Genomic DNA, 24,660 nt, shown 5'->3' with positions numbered 1-24,660 from the left:
TTCATCTGCATGTGGTTGTGTGAGGAGAGCATGGATGTGCTAGCTTGCATATACGCTGAACCCTAAAGTTGATATGGCATCTTTCTCAGTCACTCACTCTCCATTACTGAGGTATGTTCTCTTTCTGAAGCCAGAGCGCACCAAGAATAGCGACTCTATCTGACCAGCCTCCAGAACGCTGGCATCGCAGGCAAGCACCACGGCTGTTTGGCTTGGATGTTGGTAATGGGGTTTTCTATACCCCAGTCTTGATCCTTGTGTGGCAAGCACTAATGCTAAGCTGTTTTTCTATCCCCTGATCTTTGACTTTACATTAGCAGTTTTTGTTTTATGAAATAGGTACACACATCAGCTGGGTGCATGGAAGTTGAGAACCGTAATGTCCTCTTGACAGATTGTCACCTTAGATAAAATGACTTCCTTAGGCCTTTCTGGCTGCCGGGTATTAGAACACTGACACTTCACCTGTTTGGAGCTCCATTTGTTTGGAATACCTTTTCCATCCTCTCATCCCGTGGTACCATCTGTTTATAATGGGGACACATTTTTTTGAAGGCAACAAATCGGTCCTTATTTTGACGCCAAGCTCCTCACGTGTGTCTGTGATTGGGGATTTGGGAGCATTGCCATACAGTGTCACTGAGAAAATGCCCATTGCTCCTGTCACTTTATGGTGTTTGCTGTTCCCGTCTCCGTTTGTTTTACTACAGTTTCAGCATCTCTTTTTCCTGTAGCCTCTTGGGTGGGTGTGTGTTTTCTTCAGTTCAAAAAGTAATTTCCAGTGTCTTCCGCTAGCTTGGCTCAGCAGTCTTGGGAAGTTAAGTGTGTCCTATAGGTGCACACTCCCCCAGGCCTCTTCAGCAACACCAGCTTGCTGGGGGTCTTAGTTTGGGCTTCTACTGCTGTGAAGAGACACCATGACCACAGCAACCCTATAAAGAAAAAACACTTTGTTGGGACTGGCTTACGGTTCAGAGGTTTATTAGTCTGACATTGTTATGGTGGCAGGCAGGCAGACACGGTGCTAGACAACAAGTTGGGAGTTCTGGATTCAAACCCTAATCCAAAGGTAGCAGGAAGAGCCATTGGGCCTGACTGGAGCTTCTTAAACCTCAAAGCCCACCCCTAGTGACACTTTCTCCAGTAAGGCTGCACCTAGTTCCACAAGGCCACACATTTTTTAAGAGAATTATTTATTTATTTAATGTATATAAGTACACTGTAGCTGTCTACTGACACACCAAAAGAGGGCATCAGATCTATTTACAGGTAGTTGTGAGCCACCATGTGGTTGCTGGGAATTGAACTCAGGACCTCTGGAAGAGCAGTCAGTGCTCTTTAACCACTGAGCCATCTCTCCAGCCCAAGGTCACACATCCTAATTCTTTCAGATAATGCCATTCCCTATGAGCCTGTGGGGGCCATTTTCCTTCAGATCGCCACACTGGGTATAGTAGACTGATGGATGTTACTGTCTTTCAGGCCTTAAAATACTTCATTCCTAACTTTCTTCTTTTAAAATTTTGTTAAGAACTCTGCCATTTTGATGAGCCAGGCTTTATAACGTGACCTTTTCTTTTGCAGCTTTGAGTTCTTTGAGCTCTCAGGACCTCTCATTGGGTATAGCTCCTGTGGGTTTGGGAGTTTTCACGTAGCTGCACCGCTTGGTATTCCAGTTTCCTGTGCTTTTGCCCTGAACTTAAACCTCTGTTATTAGGTCGTTGACTGATTTTTTTTTAATTTATATTACCTTAGAGCTAGAGACACGGCCCAGCAGTTAAGAGCACTGGCTGTTCTTGCAGAGGACTGGGGTTTCAATTCAGCACCTATATGGCAGCTCCCAACAGTCTGAAAATTCCAGTTCCAGAGGATCTGATCCACTCTTCTGGCTTCTGTGGCTACCAGGCTTGCACACTGGTATATTGACTTACAGGTAGGTAAAACATCCATACACATAAAATAAAATATATAAAATATTTTATATATATACACATAAATATATATACACATACATAAATACATGTAAATATATACACATACATAAATACATATACACATACACATATATATACATATATATACATACACACACACACACACACATATATATATTTGGAAGAACATTTGTTGCTCTTGCAGAGGACCTAAGTTTGGTTCCTTGCCCACATATGGCTTACAACCATCTATAACTCTAGTTCCAGGGGACCTGATCCCCTCTTGAGAGCTCAAAGCACATATATATACACTTGGAAAAATAAACTTAAGAATAATTTTTTTAAAAAATGATGTCACCTTTATTCTTTTAGTGAAAGTGTTCATAGTGTCCAAGAGATACGGGTGTAACAAAGTTAAGGTGTTTTCTTTTTCTAGATTGCTGTTCCTGGCGTGGTCCTAGTACTCTGACAACGTGTTTGCAACAATAATTGCTATCCAGGGGTAGGCCAACTATGAAAATACCATAACAGCCAAGGAAACACCAATCATCCCTTACAATCTTAGGAAGTAAAGGGTACTGAGAGTACCTTGTGCACTTGTGTATTTGGTCTCGTGGGTATGAAAAGGAAGGAAGGAGAGTATTGGTGCAGTAGAGGTAGGGGAGGGATGACAGAAGAGGAGAGGGAGCGAAGAGAGGTTAAGCTTCAGGTAACAGCCCAGCCCAGCATTATTTTCCACAGAGAAATGGAAATAAATAAGGGGGAGGGTAGAGAACAACAACAAACTTGGCAGGAGTGAGCATAGGGAGCGCTGGGTGGGACAGGGCTGTTTGTTCAGTCTCTAGTAGAGGCCGTCCCAAGGATTCTCTTACATTCGCTGTGTGATCACGGTCTCAGGGCTTCACTGCGATGCTGACGTTGCTTTGTGATGCTCAACACTAAGCACAAGGTGTTTTGGTCCTGGTTTCTAGATGCATCACTGCCTGGTCCTAGCTATCGGTCACAGCCCAGTTGTTGCCCCCACCCCTACTCCCAAGGATCTTGTTTTACAAACCGTTCTTGTTTCTGGGTTTCTTTCTTGCAGACTGGGTTACAGATGCTGAGAAGGTCTCACTCACCTGGTTAATCCTTCAGGAAAATGTTGCCCATGTTGACCCCAGTTGCTGACCCTCCAGGAATATGGTTGCCGGTGTTTTATAGCCAGGTTCCAGCATGTTGTTTACATAGCTTATGTCTAAGCTCCCCCTGGCAGACTCTGGCTCTCCTGGTCACCAGATCACTGGATCCAGAGTTTCCTCTGGAATATGGTTCACAGCATGTCTTAGGTTGCAGACACAAGGAGTGGTGAGGGGAACGGGGGTCTTTTTGAAATAATCTCAAGGCTGCTGATAGTGTCCAATCAGCAAATTATCCTGGACAAGGGCTGCACTAAAAGCAGCAAGGGAATGAGGCTTGATGTGGGACGTGTTGGGAGCCACATGTGCAGCTCTCAGTGCAGACAGAGTGAAGGATTATGAAAAGGCACAGCCCTGTGGTGTGGCGACAGGAATATGAAGCGGCCTGTACATCTGCAGCCAGGAAGCAGCAGACAGCACCTGCTGGGGATTTCTCTCTCAGCAGGGCTGCTATTCTATCATCGAGTTCTTTATAAGAACGCCTCTTAAGATAGCTATTGTTTGCAGGTCTTTTCTGGTATGTGCGCTGCTGGTTGATAGCTTCCCTTTGCTCTGCAGAAGCTCTTGGTTGGTACAGTTGTCCTTGTATCTTTACAGGGTCTCTAGATGTGGCAGCTATTAGGTGGGTGCTATGCATGGGAGGCGATGACGAGGACAGGTACATGCCCAGTCCTGGTGCTATCTTATAGAGCTGTGTGATCTAGGGCCATTTGAGCCTGCGGCCGTGCACACAGACACCGTCTGCTGTGGATGCGGCAGATGAAGTCCTCTTCAGTCATTGGTTTGCCTTCATGGACTAAATTTATGGTGCGATATTCTAATTTTTTTAAGAGTATAATTACATTTCCCCCTTCCCTTTCCTTCCTCTAAACCCTCCATTTACCCCTCCTTGCTCTCCTTCAAATCCATGGCCTCTTTTACCATTGTTATTGTATGCATATATGTATATCCATATATATTCCTAACTATAACCTGATTTGTCTATATAGTGTTTTAAATTCATATTTACATCTTCAAGGCTGGCCATGTGGTCCTAGATAACCAGGTATTATTGTGTTCTTCCCTGGGATGGACCATCTCTCCTAGTCCAAGCTTTCTGTAGTTGCCTATAGTTGTTTGTATAGGGCTGAGGCCTGTGAGCCTTTTCCTTGCCCAGTTTGTCCATTGGTGTCCTCCTTGTTCAGCTCACATTGGAGACACAATCCCACAGCAAACTCCCAGATCCTCTGATTCTTACCTTTCTTCTCTCTTCCACAAAGTTCCTGAGCTGTAGGTGTGGAAGCGTTTTATAAATGTGTCCACTGGGACTGGGCTCTGCAGCGGCTCTATATTTTGATTGGTTGAGGTGTTCTCTAATGCTCTCCATCTGTTGTACAGAAGTTCCCTTGATGAGGGGTAAAGACTACACTCATCTGTGGGTTTAAAGACACAGCTTATAGTTTTTCCCCAGGATTACGATGATTTACTAGATCAGTGGTATAGCTTCCCCTCCAATAATTACTAACACAATTAGTTAGCTGTTTCTCTCTTGAGCAGGTCTGACGTCTAATTAGAGAGCTGTTGCTTACAGCCAGGGCATGCATACCACCACTGCACACTTTGGGATATCACGTCATGCTGGTGGCTGATGTGGCCATTATAGCTGTGTGTAGGACCTTGGAAGCTTGGATGGTGCCTTCTGATGGTGTGGTCGTCTTAAAGTCACTGCCAAAGCTCATGGTCCGGGGACTCGTGTACTCTCTTACTTGGTTATAGGTCTCATATTTGCATGTCTTACACCATAAGTTGGTGTCTGGTGTAAAATAAGGGTCCAGTTTCATGCTTTGGTATGTGGAATCCAGATTTCCTGGGATAATACCCTGGATGCAAACTATTTTTTCTACTGTGGTGGGGTCCACTCGGATCTAAGACAACTCAAACACCAGGTCAGTGCAGAAAAGTTCATTGTAATCAACCCGCCACTGATCTATCAGGGATGCAGAACAGACTCAGGAATTGAACTGCAACCTGAGCCAGAATGCCACAGAGCTTTTAAGCACAAAAATCACAAAAGCTACAACCATCTGTACCAAGTTAGTTACATTTTCCTCCAATCAGGATTCAGGGATAGGGGACTTTACTTGGAACATTTCTTTGTGGTACACGTATCCTGCTCTCAACTGTGTTGAGCAGACCTGCCTAATATTCATATCTCAACTTGCCAACCAAGATGTAGCTCATCCAGGGAGGTCTTGGGAACTTAAAGTTTGTTTAATCCCAATCAGTTTGTTTAATTCAAAATGGCCTCAGTTTGGCTCCATCTTACGTTACTATGCCCACTCCGTGCCCTTGTCAACAATTATTCTGAACTGCCCATTTCATTCGACTTGTTTTGTTAGCACCACGTTTCTTTTTCCTTAAAACGTTTTTTTATTATTTATGTGTTTGAGGGTTTTGCATGTATGTCTGTGTACCAGTGTGCACACCTGGTCACTAAGCTTAGAAGAGGTTATTACATTTCCCAGAGGGCTGTGAGCTACCATGTTAGTGCTGGGAATCGATCCTAGCTCCTCTGGAAGAGCAGCTAGTTTTCTTAACTGTTGAGTCAACATTCCAGGCCACCATATTTTTGACCACTGTAGCTTTGTAATAATTTCTTTTTTCTAGAGATGGGGGGTGGGAGGGCTCACTCTCTTGCTCAGGCTAATCTCAATCTCTGGGGCTCCAGTGACCCTTTTGCCTCAGCTTTACATGTGGGGCTGACTGCAGGTGAGCCATGGCACCCAGCTTGGGTTCACGTCAGGGAGTGTCCAACTTTCCTCACAAGAGGTGTGGCCATACTTTTCATTTCTATATGAATTTTGGGATTATTATTTATTTAAATAATGCCATTAGGATTCTGATGGCGATTACATTGAATTTATATACTTATAAGCACAGTGTGGACATGCCGATCAAATGCTATATTCTGACTCACAAGGCATCCTTCCATTTATTTTCATCTGATTTTGTTTTTCCAGGCTGGCATGGAACTCGAGGTCCGCCTGCCTCTACTTCCCAAGTGCTGGGTTTGAAGGTATTGTGGTGGTTTTGGCAGAAGCATTATGTGTAGGAAAGGCAAATCCATAACCAGAGTAAGTATCTACTCGAATAAGAACAAAACGTCCTTTCCACGGAGGAAGTGGTTCAATGTAGTCAACCTGCCACCAGGTTGCTGGCTGGTCATTGTGGGAAATGGTGCCTTATCTGGGCTTCAGTGTTAGTCTCTGCTGTTGGCAGATCAGCATCTGTAGCCAGGTCAGCTTTGGTGAGTGGAAGACCATGTTATTGAGCCCACGAATAATCCCCATCTCTGCCACCCATGACTGCTTTTTTCATGTGGCCTTTAAGCAATGACAGGGATGGCTGGGGGAAAAGCCTGGCTGTCCACAGAATGGGTCATCTTGTCCATGGATTAGATTACTGAACTCCTCGGCTGAAGTCACCTTTTAATGAGCATTTACATGAGACATAAGTATCTCCACAGCCTTTGTCCATGTGGAGAGATCTGTCCGAATACTTCTTTGCCAGATGTCTTTCTCACCAATGTTCCAATCATGATCATCCATCCAGCGAATCATCCAGTCCATCCAATCCAATCCAATCCAGTGATCATCCTATGATACTGGCATCTCCAATACACTGGGGTTTTCTGATGAACTAGGGTTCACCAATAGTCTCTCATAGGCTCTCTTCATGGTGCCAAGCCTCAAATCCTTTGAATTGTTGTGCCAGGGAAATGTTAGTGAGCCCCCAAACAGAGACAAGAGCCAGTCTCATGTAACTCACATTAGGGTCTTTATTCTATTCCAGCTAGCTTGGGCCACCCCTCCAGCACATCACTGTCATGCAGGACAATTTTGGTGGTGGGGGAGCCCCGAATGTCTATGGGGCAAGGCTTTATAGTAAGCATCAAGCAGGGAGTACATGTGCAAGCATCTAATTGGAAAGCTACTGTATGTAGCCTTTAACATAATTGGCTAGTGTTAGGAGCCAATAATTTCTGCTCCCCTCTACATTGGTGGTTGTTAGGCAAGAGATGGGCTTGTAACCTGGGGGTGCAGGTTTGCTGGAATAACCTGGAGAAGCTGGTATTGTTGAGAGTCTAACCTGGAAACACTAGTCTTTTGGGGAATTACTAGGCTCAGGTTTTGTTGGGGGGCAACTTGGAAACTAATGCTAGGTACCAGCCTGTTAGCTTACCCGAGTTCAAATTTAGGTCTGATTTTCTAAAATGGCATCTGAATTTAAAAGATTTGGCATATCAGCATGACCCCCCTTCAGTCCTGGCCATCAACTGCTACTGAGGCTGCACCTTTACCAATGGCCGGCCTTCCCTGGCCGCTCACAGTACCCAGCCTCAGATGCTCTCCATGACCCCTTCAAAACTAGTAAACTCTTACACAGCACCAAGTACAACTGCGTATCAGGTACTGCACATCAGGTACAGCCTTGGCTACCTCTGGACATAGCTTCTCTGTGCTCTCAGGAAACACTTCCCAGATTTCACCTCGTGATGCTGGTCTCTCTTATTTTTAATTTTATTTTTCTTGGATATTTTGCTGGTCTCTTCTTTTTTTTTTTTTTTTTTTTTTTGGTTCTTTTTTTCGGAGCTGGGGACCGATCCCAGGGCCTTGCGCTTCCTAGGCAAGCGCTCTACCACTGAGCTAAATCCCCAACCCCTGCTGGTCTCTTCTTAATCACTGCTAATTTTTTTAGCTCCAGCTAACCAGCATCAATTGTCCCAGCAGTCTCTTCTATTCTTGACTCTAAAGCCAGAGCCACATGGCCAAAGCTACTGAATTCTGCTGCTTGCTGGAGCTGGGACATGGCCCCACTTGTTCTATTTCATTTCACTAGCTTTCTGTTTTCCAACTCTTTCACTGATTAAGCTTGGCTGTCTTGGAACTTGCTCTGTAGATTGACTGACCTTGAACTTGGAGATATGCTTGGCTCTGTCCCCATGGGATTAAAGGTATTTCCCATCATGCCTGGACTTAAGCTTTTCTTCACCTAGAACCTGCTCTGTTCAAGGATGGCTTTGAAATCAGAGATCTGCTTGCCTTTGCCTCTTGGGATTAAAGGCTTGTTCTGCCAAGCCTAGACCTCAACTGTGCTGGATAGGATCTTGCCCCAAGGTCACCACTCCCTCAATCCAGTTCAATATCCTTGAACCCAGGATTCATCTCCATTTCACTTCCTGGTGCCCCTTTAATACTTGAACCATATATTTTATATTTTTCTTTTGCTATGCTTGTTTAAAATGCTCTTCATGAGCCTTAACCAGAGAACAGTCTATGGTGGGAGTGTCTGAGACTTCCTTGGTAAATGCAATTAATCTGAGTCTCTTGAATTTAACCTTGGGCAGACTCTTCAGACAAGAGCAAAAAGTAGCCACATTCTTCACCAAAATACCACAAAAACAGTCTCTGGGCCACATATTGAAATTCTCCACTAAAACCTCTTGGGCCCATTAAGTCCCATTTAAAATATTCCACTGCTTTCCAAATCTAGTCCCAAAACCTGGATTCTTCCAAACAAAACCATAGTCAGGCCTATCACAGCAATACCCTGGTACCAACTTCTGTCTTGGTTAGGGTTTTACTGCTGTGAAAAAATACCACGACCAAGGTAAGTGTTATAAGGACAACAGTTAATTGGGGGCTTGCTTACAGTTTCAGAGGTTCAGCTATTATTATCAAGATGAGAGCATAACAAAATCCAGGCAGGCATGGTGCAGGAGGAGCTGAGAGTTCTACGTCTTCATCTGAGGACTGCTAGCAGAATACTGGCTTCTAGGCAGCTAGGATGAGGGTCCTAAGATACCAGCTCTAGGTACAGATCATAAAATCCAGAACAAGATCATAAAACCCTCTCCCAAAGAACAGCCTAGGGATAACCACAGAAATGAGGAAATGTCTTATTTTAGAATGGGCCATCTACACTGGACAGCCCTATTTCACGAATGCTCATGACATAGTGAAAAGCTCTCAGGTAGAACTTTCCCTCGGGATGGAGATCCTCTAACTCCAAAGACCAGACCGAGACACCACAGGATGCAATCAGCAAGAGGATTTGGTTTATTTGGTTATATGATCAAGAGTGAGACTTAGGGGCGTTGTTAGGGACTGTCCCATGTTAGTTCTAAGGAAGATTAGAACACAGAGAAAACAACACCAACAGTCAAACAAACAACAGACAGGCGTGCTGCACGGCTTTGGTACCAAACTGAAAGCAAAAAGTCAGATGGAGGTGGCAAAGGTCCGGGGCCCTCTGAAAGCCAAAAATACAGACAGAGTGCCGTTAGTCCGGATCTTTCTCCTCTCCCAGATTGGGCCCCGAAAAGTCGGGCCCCTAACACCCTTGGAACGTCTTCCAGGGCTGCGGGGCGAGAAGTCCGAGCTCGTCAGCTCCTTCTTCGTCCCGCCCAAATTCCAAACAACCTGGCTGAGCGCTCACAGAACAGACCTGGCTGAGCGCTCACAGAACAGACCTGGCTGAGCGCTCACAGAACAGACAGAATAAGGCAGAACGAGACAGAATCAGACAGACGCCGGCCGGCTTACCTCCCAGTGGGTGGTCGGTGGTCCCTGGGTGGAGGATCTCCTTTCCCGGCCAACGCACCAAATGAAAAGCTCTCAGGTAGAACTTTCCCTCGGGATGGAGATCCTCTAACTCCAAAGACCAGACCGAGACACCACAGGATGCAATCAGCAAGAGGATTTGGTTTATTGTCGGGATACACAGGCACAGGCACCTGCGGGCGCTTCAGTCACTTGGGGGACTGGCGCGCCCCACGGAACCAAGGATGGGCTTTTATAGGATTTTGGGGAGCAGAAGCAAGCATACAGAAGCAGATGCATGGTTACAGGGATATAATTGGTGGATTCTAATATGGCAAGGGTTTAGCCCGGGGGCAAGTTTCCTAGCTACCTTCCTGAAACATAACGGCTGACTCGGCCCCCCAAGGGTTCAGCCCGGGGGCAAGTTTCTTAGCTACCTTCTTGGAACATAACGACTGACTCGGCCCCCCCACCAGGGTGTGGGACCTCTCCCGGGGCTTTTTTTTTCATTGTCAGGTGCTCAACCGAAGTCGTCCTGTTGCCAGGCCTTCAACCAAACACATCCTGCTTGGCAGCCGCTGTGTACTCAGTGTTCTAACCTTTCCCTGAACCAGTCATCTTAAATACAGCCTTGCAAAATGGCGTTACTGCTGCTAAGCTGGGGTCTTTCATTCCCCCATTTTTTTTTTTTTTTGTTAACTTTGAGTGAAATCTTTCACTCGACTTGGTCAAGAAATTTCTGTCTGGTGGGGGCTTATTCCCCCACTGACTCTAGGCCACAAAAGGGCTAGGAGGAGCCACGTAGGAGTTTTAACTTTAAGGGGTTTGGAGTGCGCTGAACTCTCCATGTCTGGGGTGTAGTGTTGTGATTAGTCAATTCCTCAGACCGGACTGCCTTGACGTGTGGTGCGTGGATCTAAGCCGAGACTCCGTCTACCTTTAGGGCGGTCGGGGTAGTCAGGAGGACGGTGTAGGGTCCTTTCCACCGTGGCTCCAGATTCTTGGTCTGGTGTCTGTGCACCCACACGGTGTCTCCAATCTGGAACGGGTGTGGCACCACCGGATGCTCAAGCTTGTCCTGGTAAGCAGCGGCCAAAAGTCTCCAGACGTCTCTCTGCACAATCTGTAGGGCCTGTAAATGGGCCCTCAGAGAAGGGCTGTCAGCAAAATCAGCAATGTTTGAATCAAAGAAATGGACAAATGGGGGTGGTGCTCCATATATTATTTTAAAAGGAGTTAGACCATGGGGGCCCAGGGTATTCCGGGCCCGATATAGAACTAGGGGAAGGAGGGCCACCCAATCCTTTGAGCCAGTTGCAAGTGTAAGTTTGGATAAAGTCTCCTTAATTGTTCTATTTATGTGTTTTACCTGACCTGAACTCTGGGGTCTATAGGCACAATGTAATTTCCAATCAATCCCCAGCAATTTGGCCACCAACTGACTTACTTGGGAGACGAAAGCGGGCCCGTTGTCCGACCCCAACGCTTGAGGCATGCCATACCTGGGAAAGATTTTCTCGAGGAGCTTCTTAGTGACCATTTTTGTAGTCTCGTGTTTCGTGGGGAAGGCTTTGACCCATCCTGAGAAGGTGTCTACAAACACTAGGAGATACTTGTATCCATATATACCTGGTTTAATTTCAGTAAAATCAATTTCTCAATGGATGTCGGGACGGTGTCCCCTAGGACGAACTCCTTGTCTAATCATGGTCCTTTCCGGGTTAACCTGAGCGCACGCTTTGTAACTCTCAGTCACCTTTTGTATCGCTTTGTCCCGATTAAAAAAAAAAACACAGATTTATCTCTTCCCAATCTAGTAAGGTTTTTATCTTCTTAAACCCCAAATGGGTTAATTTATGTAAAAAGGAGATCAATTCAAAAGTCATTTTCATTGGCATAACTGTCTTTTCTTTGTAGACCCACTGTTTTAGTTGAGGGTGGTAGATGGCCCCCATTTTTTTAGGAGCTCTATGTCCTCATGGGCATAAACCCAACTGGTTTGTCCCACTGGTGGGGGCGTGGGTTGGTCTGGGCTATTTAAGGGCAAGATTTGTTTGCTCATGGCCGCTTTTCGCGCCGTGGCATCGGCCAGCCGGTTTCTTCGTGCCTCTGGGTTGTGCCCTTTCTGGTGTCCTGGACAATGTACTCAGTCTTTTGGGCAAGAATAGGGCTTCTAAGAGGGCCAGAATTTTAGCCATATCTTTACCCTCAGATGTGAGCAGCCCCCGCCTCCGGTAGATCTCCCCGTGGATGTGTGCTGTGGCAAAGGCATAACGGCTGTCTGTATATATATTTAGCCTCTTACCTTTTGTCATCTTGAGCGCCTGAGTCAAGGCGATGAGTTCAGCCCATTGTGCGGAGGTACCAGCAGGCAGGGCTTTCGCCCAAATCACTTTGTCCTCCGTAGTGACTGCAGCTCTAGCCTTTCGCTCTCCCTCTGCCAAGAAGCTGCTGTCATCCGTGTACCATGTGTGGTCAGCATTCTGAAGAGGCTGGTCCGATAGGTCTGGCCTGGTTCTATGTACTTCTGCGAGGATTTGTAGGCAGTCATGCTGTTCTGCCTCCTCTGGTAGAGGAAGCAAGGTGGCAGGATTGAGGGCGACTACGGGCCCAAACTGAACCCATTCTGCATCCAGTAACAAGGCTTGGTGTGAGAATTAGAGAGCCAGCGGTCTGGGGGCTGCTTTACCAAGGCCTCCACTGCGTGGGGTGCTAGGATGGTGAGTGGCTGTCCCAAAGTCAATTTTCCAGCATCCTTGATCAGGACAGCAATAGCAGCCACCATCCTTAGGCACGGTGGCCAGCCGGAGGCCACAGGGTCCAATTTCTTAGACAGGTAGGCCACAGGGCGTTTCCAGGGTCCCAACCTTTGTGTTAGGACCCCTTTAGCATACCCCTGTTTCTCATCGATGAACAGTTACTGAGCAAATTGTAAGGGTTTGGAACAGTCGGATGAATATCTTCTATCCTCTTGTTGACCTTTCTCAAGTCTTGTACTGGCCTATAATCTCCAGTGCCGGGTTTCTTAACAGGCAGAAGAGGCGTATTCCAAGGCGACCGGCAGGGGATTAGGATGCCTTGATCTAGAAGCCTCGTAATGTGAGGCCTTATACCTTGATAAGCTTCATGTGACAGGGGGTATTGTTTTATGGAGACTGGAGTTGTAATTAAGGGGGGCTGTTGGAGCGCCAACCCCATCCCACCAGTCTCTGTCCAAGCCAGTGTCCTGTCCCGGTTCATAGGGTTAGAACTTGAAGGGGAGTTCGGTGGGGGCCAGTTATTTGGGCCCCTCCTTCCTCAAAATGAATTTGTGCTTTTAGTTTGGTGAGCAGATCACGGCCCAGCAGAGGGTACGGGCAGTCCGGAACATGTAAGAAGGAATGGGTCACCTTACCAGTAGCCAGCTGAACCCGGCGGTCCGTAGTCCATCGGTATTGTTTCTCACCAGTAGCTCTTTGTACCCAGGCCGTCCGGTCGCTGAGTTGTCCTGAAGCTTGGGTGAGGACTGAATGCTGGGCTCCTGTGTCTACCAGGAAAGTAACCGGCTGCCCCCCAACTTTAAGCGTTACCCTGGGCTCGGGGGGGGGGCTCCTGGCCCTGACCTCCCTAATCTTTATCTAGAGCCAAGAGGGAGGTTCGTGGTCGAGGCTTTCGGGGTCCGCCAGGCTTCTTGGGGCACTCTCTGGCCCAGTGCCCTTTCTCTTTGTAATAGGCACATTGATCTTTATCCAGCTTCAGCCCCTTTCGAGCTCCCCCCTATCTCCCTTCCTTTTTTGGCCCTGAACTACGGCGGCCAAGATTAACTTAGTCCTGATACCTGGAGCAGCCTGCCAGATGAAGGACATAGAGACACTCGTCATTTGTCCTGGGTCATCTGGGTCATAGGGAGTGTACATACGATAGGCCTCCTTAAGTCTCTCTAGAAAGGCGGAGGGAGTTTCCCCTGCTTCCTGTAATACCTGTTTTACCTGAGCCAAATTAGTAGGGCGTCGTATAGCCCCTCGGAGACCCGCTAGAAGCAACTGGCGATAAAGGCGTAGGTGTCCCTTACCTTCAGCTGTATTAAAATCCCAGTTTGGTCCTCAGGCAGCTGGGTGGGACGCCCATCATCTCCCAGAACATGCTTTTTGGCCTCTAGGAACACTTTGTTTTTTTTTTTTTTTTCCTGAGGTTAAGAGGGCCTGTAAGAGCTGTTGGCAGTCATCCCAAGTAGGCTGGTGGGTAAGTAAAACAGATTCTATTAGGTCGGTGAGTGCCACCGGATCTTTGGAGAAAGAAGGGTTGTGTTGTTTCCAATTGTAAATGTCAGCTGCTGAAAACGGCCAGTATTGGGTCTGGCCACCGGTTCCCTGTCTAAGTGGGAAAGCCTGGGAGGTTGAATCTGGCATCACCTCGCGCTTATTGTGTAATCTCCCTGCGACAGGGGAGAAACCCTTATCAGACTGTGGCCCGGCAACTGATCTGGCCGGCAGCTCTGCCTCCTCCGTTTCAGCCGGGCCTGTCAGAGAGAAGATCTATGAGAGGGGAGTTTGGGTCTGCCGGGAGGACAGGTTTCTTAGAAGGCTCTGATTTCACAAAGGTAGAGAGAGGAAGACGTGGCCGGCAGACCGGGCGGGGCCGAGGGGACAGGCTGGGGGTTGAGGGGAGGCCAATTCGGGTCCACGAAGGGTTCCGCCCGGGGGGGGGTGGTTTAAAGCGAGACTCTCTCAAGTGATAATATAAGAAACCTGGTCAGGATGTCCGTGGACGACCCGATCTTTAACCTGTAAAATAATGATCTTATTAAATGTGCCATTCACTGGCCATCCTGCTCCGAAAGTGGGCCACTCGGATGTGTAGAGAGTCTGCCCTTTTCCTTTTTTTTTTTTTAACCTCGACAGACTGGTTGTGTGCCCGGTCGTGGACGTCTTTCTAATGATCAAGAGTGAGACTTAGGGGCGTTGTTAGGGACTGTCCCATGTTAGTTCTAAGGAAGATTAGAACACAGAGAAAACAACACCAACAGTCAAACAAACAACAGACAGGCGTGCTGCACGGCTTTGGTACCAAACTGAAAGCAAAAAGTCAGATGGAGGTGGCAAAGGTCCGGGGCCCTCTGAAAGCCAAAAATACAGACAGAGTGCCGTTAGTCCGGATCTTTCTCCTCTCCCAGATTGGGCCCCGAAAAGTCGGGCCCCTAACACCCTTGGAACGTCTTCCAGGGCTGCGGGGCGAGAAGTCCGAGCTCGTCAGCTCCTTCTTCGTCCCGCCCAAATTCCAAACAACCTGGCTGAGCGCTCACAGAACAGACCTGGCTGAGCGCTCACAGAACAGACCTGGCTGAGCGCTCACAGAACAGACAGAATAAGGCAGAACGAGACAGAATCAGACAGACGCCGGCCGGCTTACCTCCCAGTGGGTGGTCGGTGGTCCCTGGGTGGAGGATCTCCTTTCCCGGCCAACGCACCAAATGAAAAGCTCTCAGGTAGAACTTTCCCTCGGGATGGAGATCCTCTAACTCCAAAGACCAGACCGAGACACCACAGGATGCAATCAGCAAGAGGATTTGGTTTATTGTCGGGATACACAGGCACAGGCACCTGCGGGCGCTTCAGTCACTTGGGGGACTGGCGCGCCCCACGGAACCAAGGATGGGCTTTTATAGGATTTTGGGGAGCAGAAGCAAGCATACAGAAGCAGATGCATGGTTACAGGGATATAATTGGTGGATTCTAATATGGCAAGGGTTTAGCCCGGGGGCAAGTTTCCTAGCTACCTTCCTGAAACATAACGGCTGACTCGGCCCCCCAAGGGTTCAGCCCGGGGGCAAGTTTCTTAGCTACCTTCTTGGAACATAACGACTGACTCGGCCCCCCCACCAGGGTGTGGGACCTCTCCCGGGGCTTTTTTTTTCATTGTCAGGTGCTCAACCGAAGTCGTCCTGTTGCCAGGCCTTCAACCAAACACATCCTGCTTGGCAGCCGCTGTGTACTCAGTGTTCTAACCTTTCCCTGAACCAGTCATCTTAAATACAGCCTTGCAAAATGGCGTTACTGCTGCTAAGCTGGGGTCTTTCAATAGGAGTGTAGAACACTGATTATTTGTAACCCTCTAGCACCCACCAATGAAACTGTAGATTGCTTAATCCTTTTAGAGAGGTCCTCTGGTTCCCTATAAGAAGGCCTGCATGTCTTTGTCTGGGGTTGCCATTTTAAAGAATGGTTGACCCTGCATGCTGGTTATTATTGCAGAATAAACGTTCTTTGTTTTTGATTACTATCTGAGTCTGAGGTCTTCCTTCAGCAATTTTTGGATCCTTAAACCCAGAGCCCCTGACACCAACTTGTCTTAGTTTGGGTTTTATTGCTATGAAAAGACACCATGACCAATGCAACTCTTATAAAGGAAAACATTCAACTGGGGCTGGCTTACAGGTTCAGAAGTTCAGTCCATTATCATCATGGCAGGAGGCATGGCAGTGTGCAGGCAGACATGGTGCTAGAGGATCAGAGTTCTACATCTTGACCCACAGGCAGCAGGAGATTGTCACACTGGCCAGACTTGAGCATATACATGAGCCCTCCAACCCCTCACCCACCCCCAACTCCACAATGACACACTTCCTCTAACAAGGCCACACCTCCTAAGAGTGCCACTTCCCACGGGGCTAAGCATATTTAAACCATCACAGGTGTACAACACTGTCGAAAATTCAAAAAATGTTTGATTTCTAATCAAGCAATTTTTGTTGAAGTATTAATGTGGTTCTGCATTCTGCCTCACCATGAAGGGGTTGGGAGCCAGTGGGCCAGCAGTGAGCCCAGGGCCAGGGAAATCTGGTTTAGCTCAGGATGAGCATAACGAAGACCTCTTCTCAAGGAGGTTCTTGATCAAAGATAGTCCTTACTTGTCCAAACTGTTTATTCATGGTGAAAAGAGGCCTTACTCAGGGTTGACCAGAGATTACATACCTTTGAAGGAAGAAATATATGGGAAGGGAAGCTTATTGGCTAAACCCTCTAGCTGGCCTATCTAGATATGCTAGGCTCTATGCTTTGTGACTAGTTGTCATGGTCCTTAGTGGGTTGTCTTGGTCACGTGCTTCAGGACAGGACCCAGGTCAGGAGCAGATTCAAACATCTACAGTTCTCAATTATGGGAATTGCCAGGATTCCTTATTCTGTTCGACCTTACTAGTTTTTTTTTTTTTTTTTTTCTGATACCATTTTACTTGCCCCACATAACTAGACAGTGGTGGTGTACACCTTTAATCCTAGCATGTGGGAGGCAGACCCTTGAGTTTGAGGTCAGCCTGGTCCATAGAGTTCTAGAACAACCAGGGCTATACAGAGAAACCTTGTCTTGAGAAAAAGAAAAAGAAAGAAAAAAAAAAAAAAGACACATAAGAATTTTAAGAGTTTAAATACAGTATAATTATGTAAAGTTAAATGGCACATGATTAGGATTTGACTAAATTCAATTAATTTGAATTTTTAGTCCAGAGAATTACATTCATGCAGTGGTATGAAGCATTGATTGAATTTTATTTTTAATGTTTAGTAGTTGTTATCTACTGTTTGAATATGATGTTCTAACAGTTTAAACATTGTGGTATATAAAACATATACATATGTTTCTTGCCGATTTTTGAGATGTTGTAATATTCTGAACCGTGCAGATCTCGCTGCCAATAAAAAGGAGGTGGCAGCTTCATGAGTCTGTGGATGAGTCCGAACCCTCTGGAGAGTCTGAGAAGTCAATCACAATATCGTCAGATGGCTTTGGTGAAGAAAGTAAATACCGTGAAGTGACTGTTTGTATGTGGTCTTGATAGTGGTTTTTATAAGGAAGCTCCTGTCTATAAGGAAGGTGAACGACATCCTGGCCTGTATCATGCCGCGGCTGCTCTTCTGGGATGTCCATAGTGATATCCTGGCCTGAGTAGAGCCTTTGTTGCTCTTCTGGGATTTCATTCAAGATCTCTTCATATAGGTTGGCTATTGAAATGGGGCTCTGTGAAGTGATGGTCTGTCCAAATCCCTGGTACAGGCCCACCGGTGAGGACGGCTTGGAAGAGTCTTGTGAAGACGCTGAGAGTAGGCTGGAGTGTTCATTATGATCCGGGTCTCCAGGGAAACATTTCTTCTTCGGGTAACCTCGCATTGTCCTCCCTGTACGACAATATAAACTCATTAACCATTTTTAAACACAGGGTTCTAAAAGTAGCTTCCCCTCCCCGTTATCTCCCCTGAATTTGAAGTGCCTACATTATGGTAAGGCTTTAAACATGTTCTTATTTCTTAAAAACTACGGAGTGGCCAAGGCAGGGGAAATATAATAACTCACATATTTGGGCTGAGGAGAAATCTGTAAAGTGCAGGCCACACAAACATGAAGCAGCTGAGGTAAAAAGCACAGATAAAAAGCTGGGCATGGGTTTGTGTTTGGCAGTGAGAGACAGGAGGGTCTCGGGCTCTCTGGCCAACCATCCTAGCTGACATCTGCGAGCTCCAGGAGTGAGACTGTTTCAAAACCCAATCTGACAGCTCCTGAGGAACCACACCCGAGGTTCATCTCTGGCCCCCACACGCACGCACACGCTCAGCCTGTTACTTACCGACACGCCTTACTTGTTCAGAAATATCTTCTCTGATATCAGACACATCCCACATAGCGAGGAAGGAGTCAAAGCAGGGGCCTTCCTCTGCTTCATGCACATAGGGTTTATAGGAGAACGTATAATGATGGGCAATTGCCGCAAAGAACATTTCGATGCAGATTATGAAATCCTACAAATGGCAACAAAAATATCTGACATCTTTGTGGTTAAATCTAGTTTTCCAAACTACTAACTTTTTCAAAGTTATTTAGGGTATCAATTTTTTTAAAGTTCTAGACTAAATTCATTTTCAAAACTTTTTCAATTCTTCAAAACATGACAAGCCATGATTTACATTTCTTTTGCATTCCTTCAGTCAGTATTTCTCAATGTTACCCAAGGACTGAAAGGTAGCATGCAGATAGAAGTGGACCAAGAATAAAATCATCAGCAGTCAGTACCTACAGGTCACTGCATTACACGGTCAGCTGACAGTCTCACCCCACTGTTGGCACGTTGTTCAGGGCAATATTGCATCAAATGGCTTAACAAGAAAATGCCCTCAGGGGTTGGGGATTTAGCTCAGTGGTAGAGCGCTTGCCTAGGAAGCGCAAGGCCCTGGGTTCGGTCCCCAGCTCTGAAAAAAAAGAACAAAAAAAAAAAAAAAAAAAAAAAAAGGGAAAAAGAAAGTGCCCTGAGTTCAGAGATGGCACTAAATACCTGCAAGCCTGTGGCCACAGCTTCGGCGCTTTGCCATTCCCAGGTACGCTTTTCTGAAATAACGCCCACTTTAACCAACAAAGCAATAAGTACTGCTTGCCTATAAGTCAAGAAAAGGTCAGTGTCATATCTGAACCCTGAAATGCCTGAAGGTTTTAACAATATGCAACATGGATATGCTGGGAGGTGGCTCACTGGGTGAAGCACTTGCTGCGGGAGTCTGAGGACCTGAGTGGGGATCTCAGAGCCCAGGTGATGCTGGTGCAGCAGGCAGTATACAACTGTACACCCAGCCAGTGTTCCTCACAGGAGCAGGGGGTGGGAAGAGACTGCAGGTCAGCAAGCCTGAGGTGTGCAGAGGAGCAACTAGAAGCCCCTGTCTCAAGTGGAGGATTGCTCTCTGACCTCAGTATGCACAGACAGCATACACATGCCCCACTCACACAATAAGCACAATGTATCATATACCAAAAGATTAAAAAATACGCAACTAGAAACAGTTAAGGCCTCAGAGTGCACTCCAGGACTCCATAGTATCCCTGCCTTCAGGGCATATTCCCAAACAGGTTGTGTTGATACTACCTTGTCTTATGAATTAATTCTATTAGCTTCATAAGATGAATTTTATTACATATTCTCACAACTTCATCATTTGGTTTAAATATCTTTTTATTGCTTTGAAACCATATACAAATAATTAGATTCTAGGTTCTAACAGCTTGTAAGTAATGGCCTGATTCTCAAGTGTGTTTACACATGTATTAGTATTAATTACTAGGATTCTATCACTCATTCATTCAGATAGAGGGCTTTTCTATATAACCATGGTTGCTCTAGAACTTGCCGACCAACCTGGCCTCAAACTCAGAGATCTGGCTGCCTCTACCTCCCAAGTGCTGAGGTTAAAGGTGTGTACACCACCGCCTGGCACAGGACTAGCTTTTCAAAGAGGTAAACAACGACATTTTCCCACCTCATACTCACATTATCTTAAAACACTCTTAACCAATGGCTTTATTTCTGGTATTTATAAAATAAGAACATTTAAGAGAAAGCAACACTTACCAAAAGGAGACAAAGACGACGAGTTTCACACAGAGAAACTTGCCAACAGGTTGTATAGGGCTGAGCTCTTCCTTTAAGACTTTGTAGAACAGCAGTAGGCAGTACATGGCAAACTAGAAACAAAAGCAGCGTTCAACTGTACACCCACAGAACAGACGACCACAGAACTGTTGAGGCCAAAACCAGAGCCTGTTCTACAGTAATATTCTGGGCAGAATTTACTGCAAATTAGACAGTGTTTAGATTAAAAACAGGCTTTGATGTTTTGCTGCCAATGTATAGAAGTGAAATTTCTCTAGAGAGATAAGGTAACATTTTCCCTGGCACTCAATGAAAGACCAAAACAACAACAATGGAACAAAAGATTTTCCTTCAGCCGAAAGAAAAGAGCAAATACGTATGTTATGCTTTAAACACAAACTACCACTACTTTTGTAAGGATTTAGGCTACTTTTATTCGCAAGTCTCTTGCATAACATTTACACAACACCCACTACACACACAGAGTTTATTTAATTAAATTAATTAATTTGGCTTTTCAAGACAGTGTCTCACTATGTAACCTTGGCTGTCCTGGAACTTGCTTTGTAGACCAAGTTGGCCTCGAACTCATAGAGATCCACCTGCCTCTGTCTCCCAAGTGCTGGGACTAAAGGCCTGCCCCACCACTGCCCGGGTCATGCAGTTTATAAGTCAACACTAAACAGGTACAGCTCCAATACAACTCTGACCACGAGCGCTGCCTCATACAAACAAATTTCCTTGAGAGGAGTACATTAGTCCACGTTACAGACTCCCGCACTACAGCCATGGCTTAGTGGCATAGTGCATGCCCAACATACATGCGGCCCTGGGTTCTAGTTATCATACTACTGAAAGAAAAGAAATGGGGACTCTAAGCAGAAAGCCATTTCTTAGTACCTATGAACTGAGCCTCATTCTGCATCAAACCCAGAGCTGTGTGTACTAGACAACATTCCTCCAGAGATAGTCCGCAAGTTCTAAACTAACTTTCCAGAATCTGTTAGGAACTAAAACCAAATTTTGTTGCCCAGTATCTTTTTCAACTGCAAGTCGCTAACTTCTGTGTATGTTTCATAAGGTTTACTTTTAGTAAGTGTGCAGCTTAGCTGTCCTGGAACTCACTCTGCAGACTGGCCTTGAGCTCAAAGAAATCTGCCTGCTTCTGCCTCCCAAGTGCTGGGACGAAAGGCATGTGCCACAACTGCCCATCAAATTTTTACATTTTTATTTAAATTCTATCCTATTATATGCCAATTAGACCTTTTCCTCTTACTGAATAAGTGTCTATTAGGTTTTATTCAGAAGGCACATAATGTACACACTCACACAGCTGTGCAATGACGAGTAAACAGCAGGTCTGCATGTAAGTCACCAAATCATTCACGAACATATACTACATGCTTATATTGTATAAAGATACATTTTAAAGCTGCCTCACAATCTATGTACCAAGTAAAAGAATATTTCTCTAGAGAAATAGTGCCTGATAATGAAAGACCCTCAGAGGAGTCTCTCGCTCCAGTCCTGAGGACACTCACCAACCCACGAACACACTCAGTCTTGATGTAAAAACAAGAGGTTTACTTTGGGATACCAATGTATTGGGGCTCGACACGGTCCTCACGCAGGACCGTGTCCTTGTCCTTGTGTATTTTGGAACAATGGGTCAGAAGATTACTCCCCCCAACCAGTCTCACGCTAGACCACTGGGGAGAGGTGAGGGCGAGAGTACACAAACTGTCAGTGGAGGTAAAAAAAAAAAAAAAAAAAAAAAAAAAAAAGGGACCAAGGCAGACCATCTGCACCTCTGAGTGGCCAACTTTTCAAGTCGATTGGCCCCCTCAGGGATCTTCTAATATGAAAATTATAAAGAGTGTTAAGAAAGTTGTTTTTCAGTCGGGGCTGCATAGACATCCGCCTCCTTGGGGAAAATCGTGGGCTAGTTGACCCCGGCGACTGCCAGACCCACAGATTCCGGTGGTCCAAACTTCCAAGGGGGAGCCCTCCCAACCGGCTCCTCCAAAAGTCTATCCTGATGCTCAGGAGGATTTGCTCCTCCTGGATTCTCCTTATTCCCCTACCCTCTCGCCTACCCAACCTCCTGAATCCTCTGCTCCTCCTGGCTGCAGATGCTTCTGGTCCTGCCCAGGAGACGTACAGCCAGTGAGCACTAACCCCTGACTCCTCTACTGGTCCGATCCCTGTTTTTTCCTTGCAGGCTGATGGACCTCCCCCGGGTCTGGGTGAGGGGATGCAGCCCCTTCAGTACTGGCCTTTTTCTTCCTCTGATCTTTATAACTGGAAACTTAATCACCTCCCTTTTTAGAGGAAGGGGGGCAGGCGCGCAGGCCGGCTAATAAGGAAGCTGCAGGCTGTGCATGGGCAGTGGCCTGAGCCAGCAGGAGAGGAATTTCAAGGCAAAGGGGCCGCTGGCCATGGCTGACGCTTTGACAGCAAAAAGATAGCACAGTGATTGTTTTAAAGTCTATCATGAGTCCTTTGGCCCTGAAAAACAATTCCAGTCACTGCCTTCAGTGACCAGACCTTCAACATTTGCTCACAGAAGGAGAGCGTTCATTAAGAGAACTTTCTTTGAGGGAGCCTGCCTCTCTCCCCTTATCCACTGGCCCTGTTCCAAGAGAGGATGTTAGGAGCCATAACAGGACAAGCTAATAACTAGCAGGTGATTATCCTGAGATGGCCAGTCTCGGATTATTATATAATCTGTGACTGGTCCGCCCTTATTAAACAATGCTGTTAAGAGATTCATTTTAGGAAAGATTCCTGTTTTAAATGCTGAAAAGAAATGCAAAGAGAAATAACTTAGAGACTATAGGTAACATAAGAGAGCAGTGTGCAGAATGCAGAGGAAAAATGAAGAAGCTGGAGAGAGCAGAAAGAGCAGGCAGTTTTTTCCTTACTACGGGACAGAACAAGTCATTTCTTAATAGCAACACAGGCTTAGTCTTATTAAAAGGAACAAACCTTTTTCTCTTACAAAATTTGGGTTTAATTCACTTTGCATTAAAAGGGTAAAAACAATTTCTTTCTCTATGTAATAAAGACTGGGGCTCATCTTTCATCCAGAATGAATGAGTTCTTTCTGCACTGATGCTTGAACTTTTACTCCATATGCATATGTAAGTATAGATGTATAAAATGTATACATGTGTATGTATAAAAATATAATTGTGATAATGTATATAAGCTCGGCCCAGCTAATTTTGAATAAAAGTATATAAATGTACATTTATTAAATCTGTGTGTAAAAGTATATATGTTTATACATATTTGGCTATGTAGAAGCTTTTCCTTCTACAAGCGCTATTCCTTTCTCTTGGTTCAATAACAGTTTATTGCTCCAAACTTCCCCCTGGCCTGATAAACAAGAGGCATAGGGACAAAAGGGAAAAGGCTCCAACAAGTAATCCTCTACTTTTATCTCCTGCTGTTTGAAAATGAGGTGCTAAGTGCCAGAGACTGTAGTTTCTGGCCTCAGAGGAACACAGAAGGCAAGTCAGTTACAATAGCAGAGCCTAGTGACTTAGACATAGATAAGTAAATCAGCTACAGTAACATAGTAACTTAGACGTAGATAAGTAAAATTATTATATATACAGCAACCCTAAATATCTCGTAAGACAAAGTCTTACCCTCCACCGACGCTCTTCCCCCTCCACTGCCCCAAGAAGAACCAACAGGAGAAAGAAGACTAATGCCGGGGATGGTCCCTGGAAAGAGGAGGTCTCCAACATTAAGGCACCTTCCCTGTTAGTCATTAGTGACATGGAGAGTGTCTCTGATCCTATCCCCACAGCAGCCAGTTCCTGCTCTTGTGGTCAAAATGCCCCAGGTTGGGGTGGGGCAAGGGTGGACAAAAAAACCCCTAAAATAGTTTCAAAAAAAATCTGCAGCAAACTGCAAAGAACTTTGTTTTGCCAGTCAGAATTCAGAATTCAGGCTTTGGCTGTGGCCAAGGTCAGGATTAATGTTTTCTTTTCCATGGGCCTTTAACCCAGTGAGACAGCTTGGTGAAGGGCTACTACTACAGTCCCGGTATTCAGAGGCACGGAGAGAGCTACAGCCTTGTCCTAGGAACTCCAGAAGAGAAACACCTGCCAAGACAGATATCCTTGGTCCTTGTCCTGGGAACCCCAGGATAAGAAAACATATATCAAGTCAGACGTCCTTGGTACTGAAATCGCTACATTGATGTGGTTACGGCCTTATCCCAGGAATTCCAGGACAAGAAACATCTGCCTAGTTATCCTTGGCACCGAAATAGCTGAGCTAATAAAACTGTGTAATCTTTTTTTTTTGGTTCTTTTTTTCGGAGCTGGGGACCGAACCCAGGGCCTTGCGCTTCCTACCACTGAGCTAAATCCCCAACCCCAAAACTGTGTAATCTTAAATGACTATTTAAGCTGTACATTTCTGTTGTTCGAGGCTCTTCACATCCCTCCTGCGTGAGGACCGTGTCGAGCCCCAGCGCACTGGTATCCCAAAGTAAACCTCTTGTTTTTACATCAAGACTGAGTCCTGTGTGTTCGTGGGTTGGTGAGTGTCCTCAGGACTGGAGCGAG

The 24,660-nt window shown here is 46.0% G+C and overlaps 2 protein-coding genes across 6 annotated transcripts in view; one reads left to right on the top strand and one right to left on the bottom strand.

The window, feature by feature from the left end:
* Positions 1-24,607, top strand: part of Prmt9 (protein arginine methyltransferase 9) — a 60,746-nt gene extending 36,139 nt beyond the window's left edge. For both annotated transcript variants that reach the window (XM_006255424.5, XM_063277897.1), the window contains one exon: positions 1,756-24,607. The gene's annotated coding sequence lies outside the window, so the exon portion shown is untranslated. The remainder of the gene's footprint in view (positions 1-1,755) is intronic.
* Positions 17,079-24,660, bottom strand: part of Tmem184c (transmembrane protein 184C) — a 16,100-nt gene continuing 8,518 nt past the window's right edge. For 2 of the 4 annotated variants that reach the window (XM_006255422.5, XM_063277895.1), the window contains 4 exons: positions 20,054-20,166; positions 18,989-19,088; positions 18,287-18,458; positions 17,079-17,840 (listed from right to left, as the gene is read on the bottom strand). In XM_006255422.5, the coding sequence (XP_006255484.1) occupies positions 17,380-17,840; positions 18,287-18,458; positions 18,989-19,088; positions 20,054-20,166 (846 nt within the window). In that variant the 3' untranslated portion in view covers positions 17,079-17,379. Of the gene's footprint in view, positions 17,841-18,286; positions 18,459-18,988; positions 19,089-20,053; positions 20,167-24,660 lie in introns of those variants that run through there. The other 2 variants (NM_178330.1, XM_063277896.1) reach the window with 2 other exon arrangements.

This window comes from Rattus norvegicus, chromosome 19, assembly GCF_036323735.1.
Source record: "Rattus norvegicus strain BN/NHsdMcwi chromosome 19, GRCr8, whole genome shotgun sequence".
NCBI classification, from domain to species: domain Eukaryota; kingdom Metazoa; phylum Chordata; class Mammalia; order Rodentia; family Muridae; genus Rattus; species Rattus norvegicus.
This window is presented reverse-complemented; position numbering and strand designations above follow the sequence as displayed.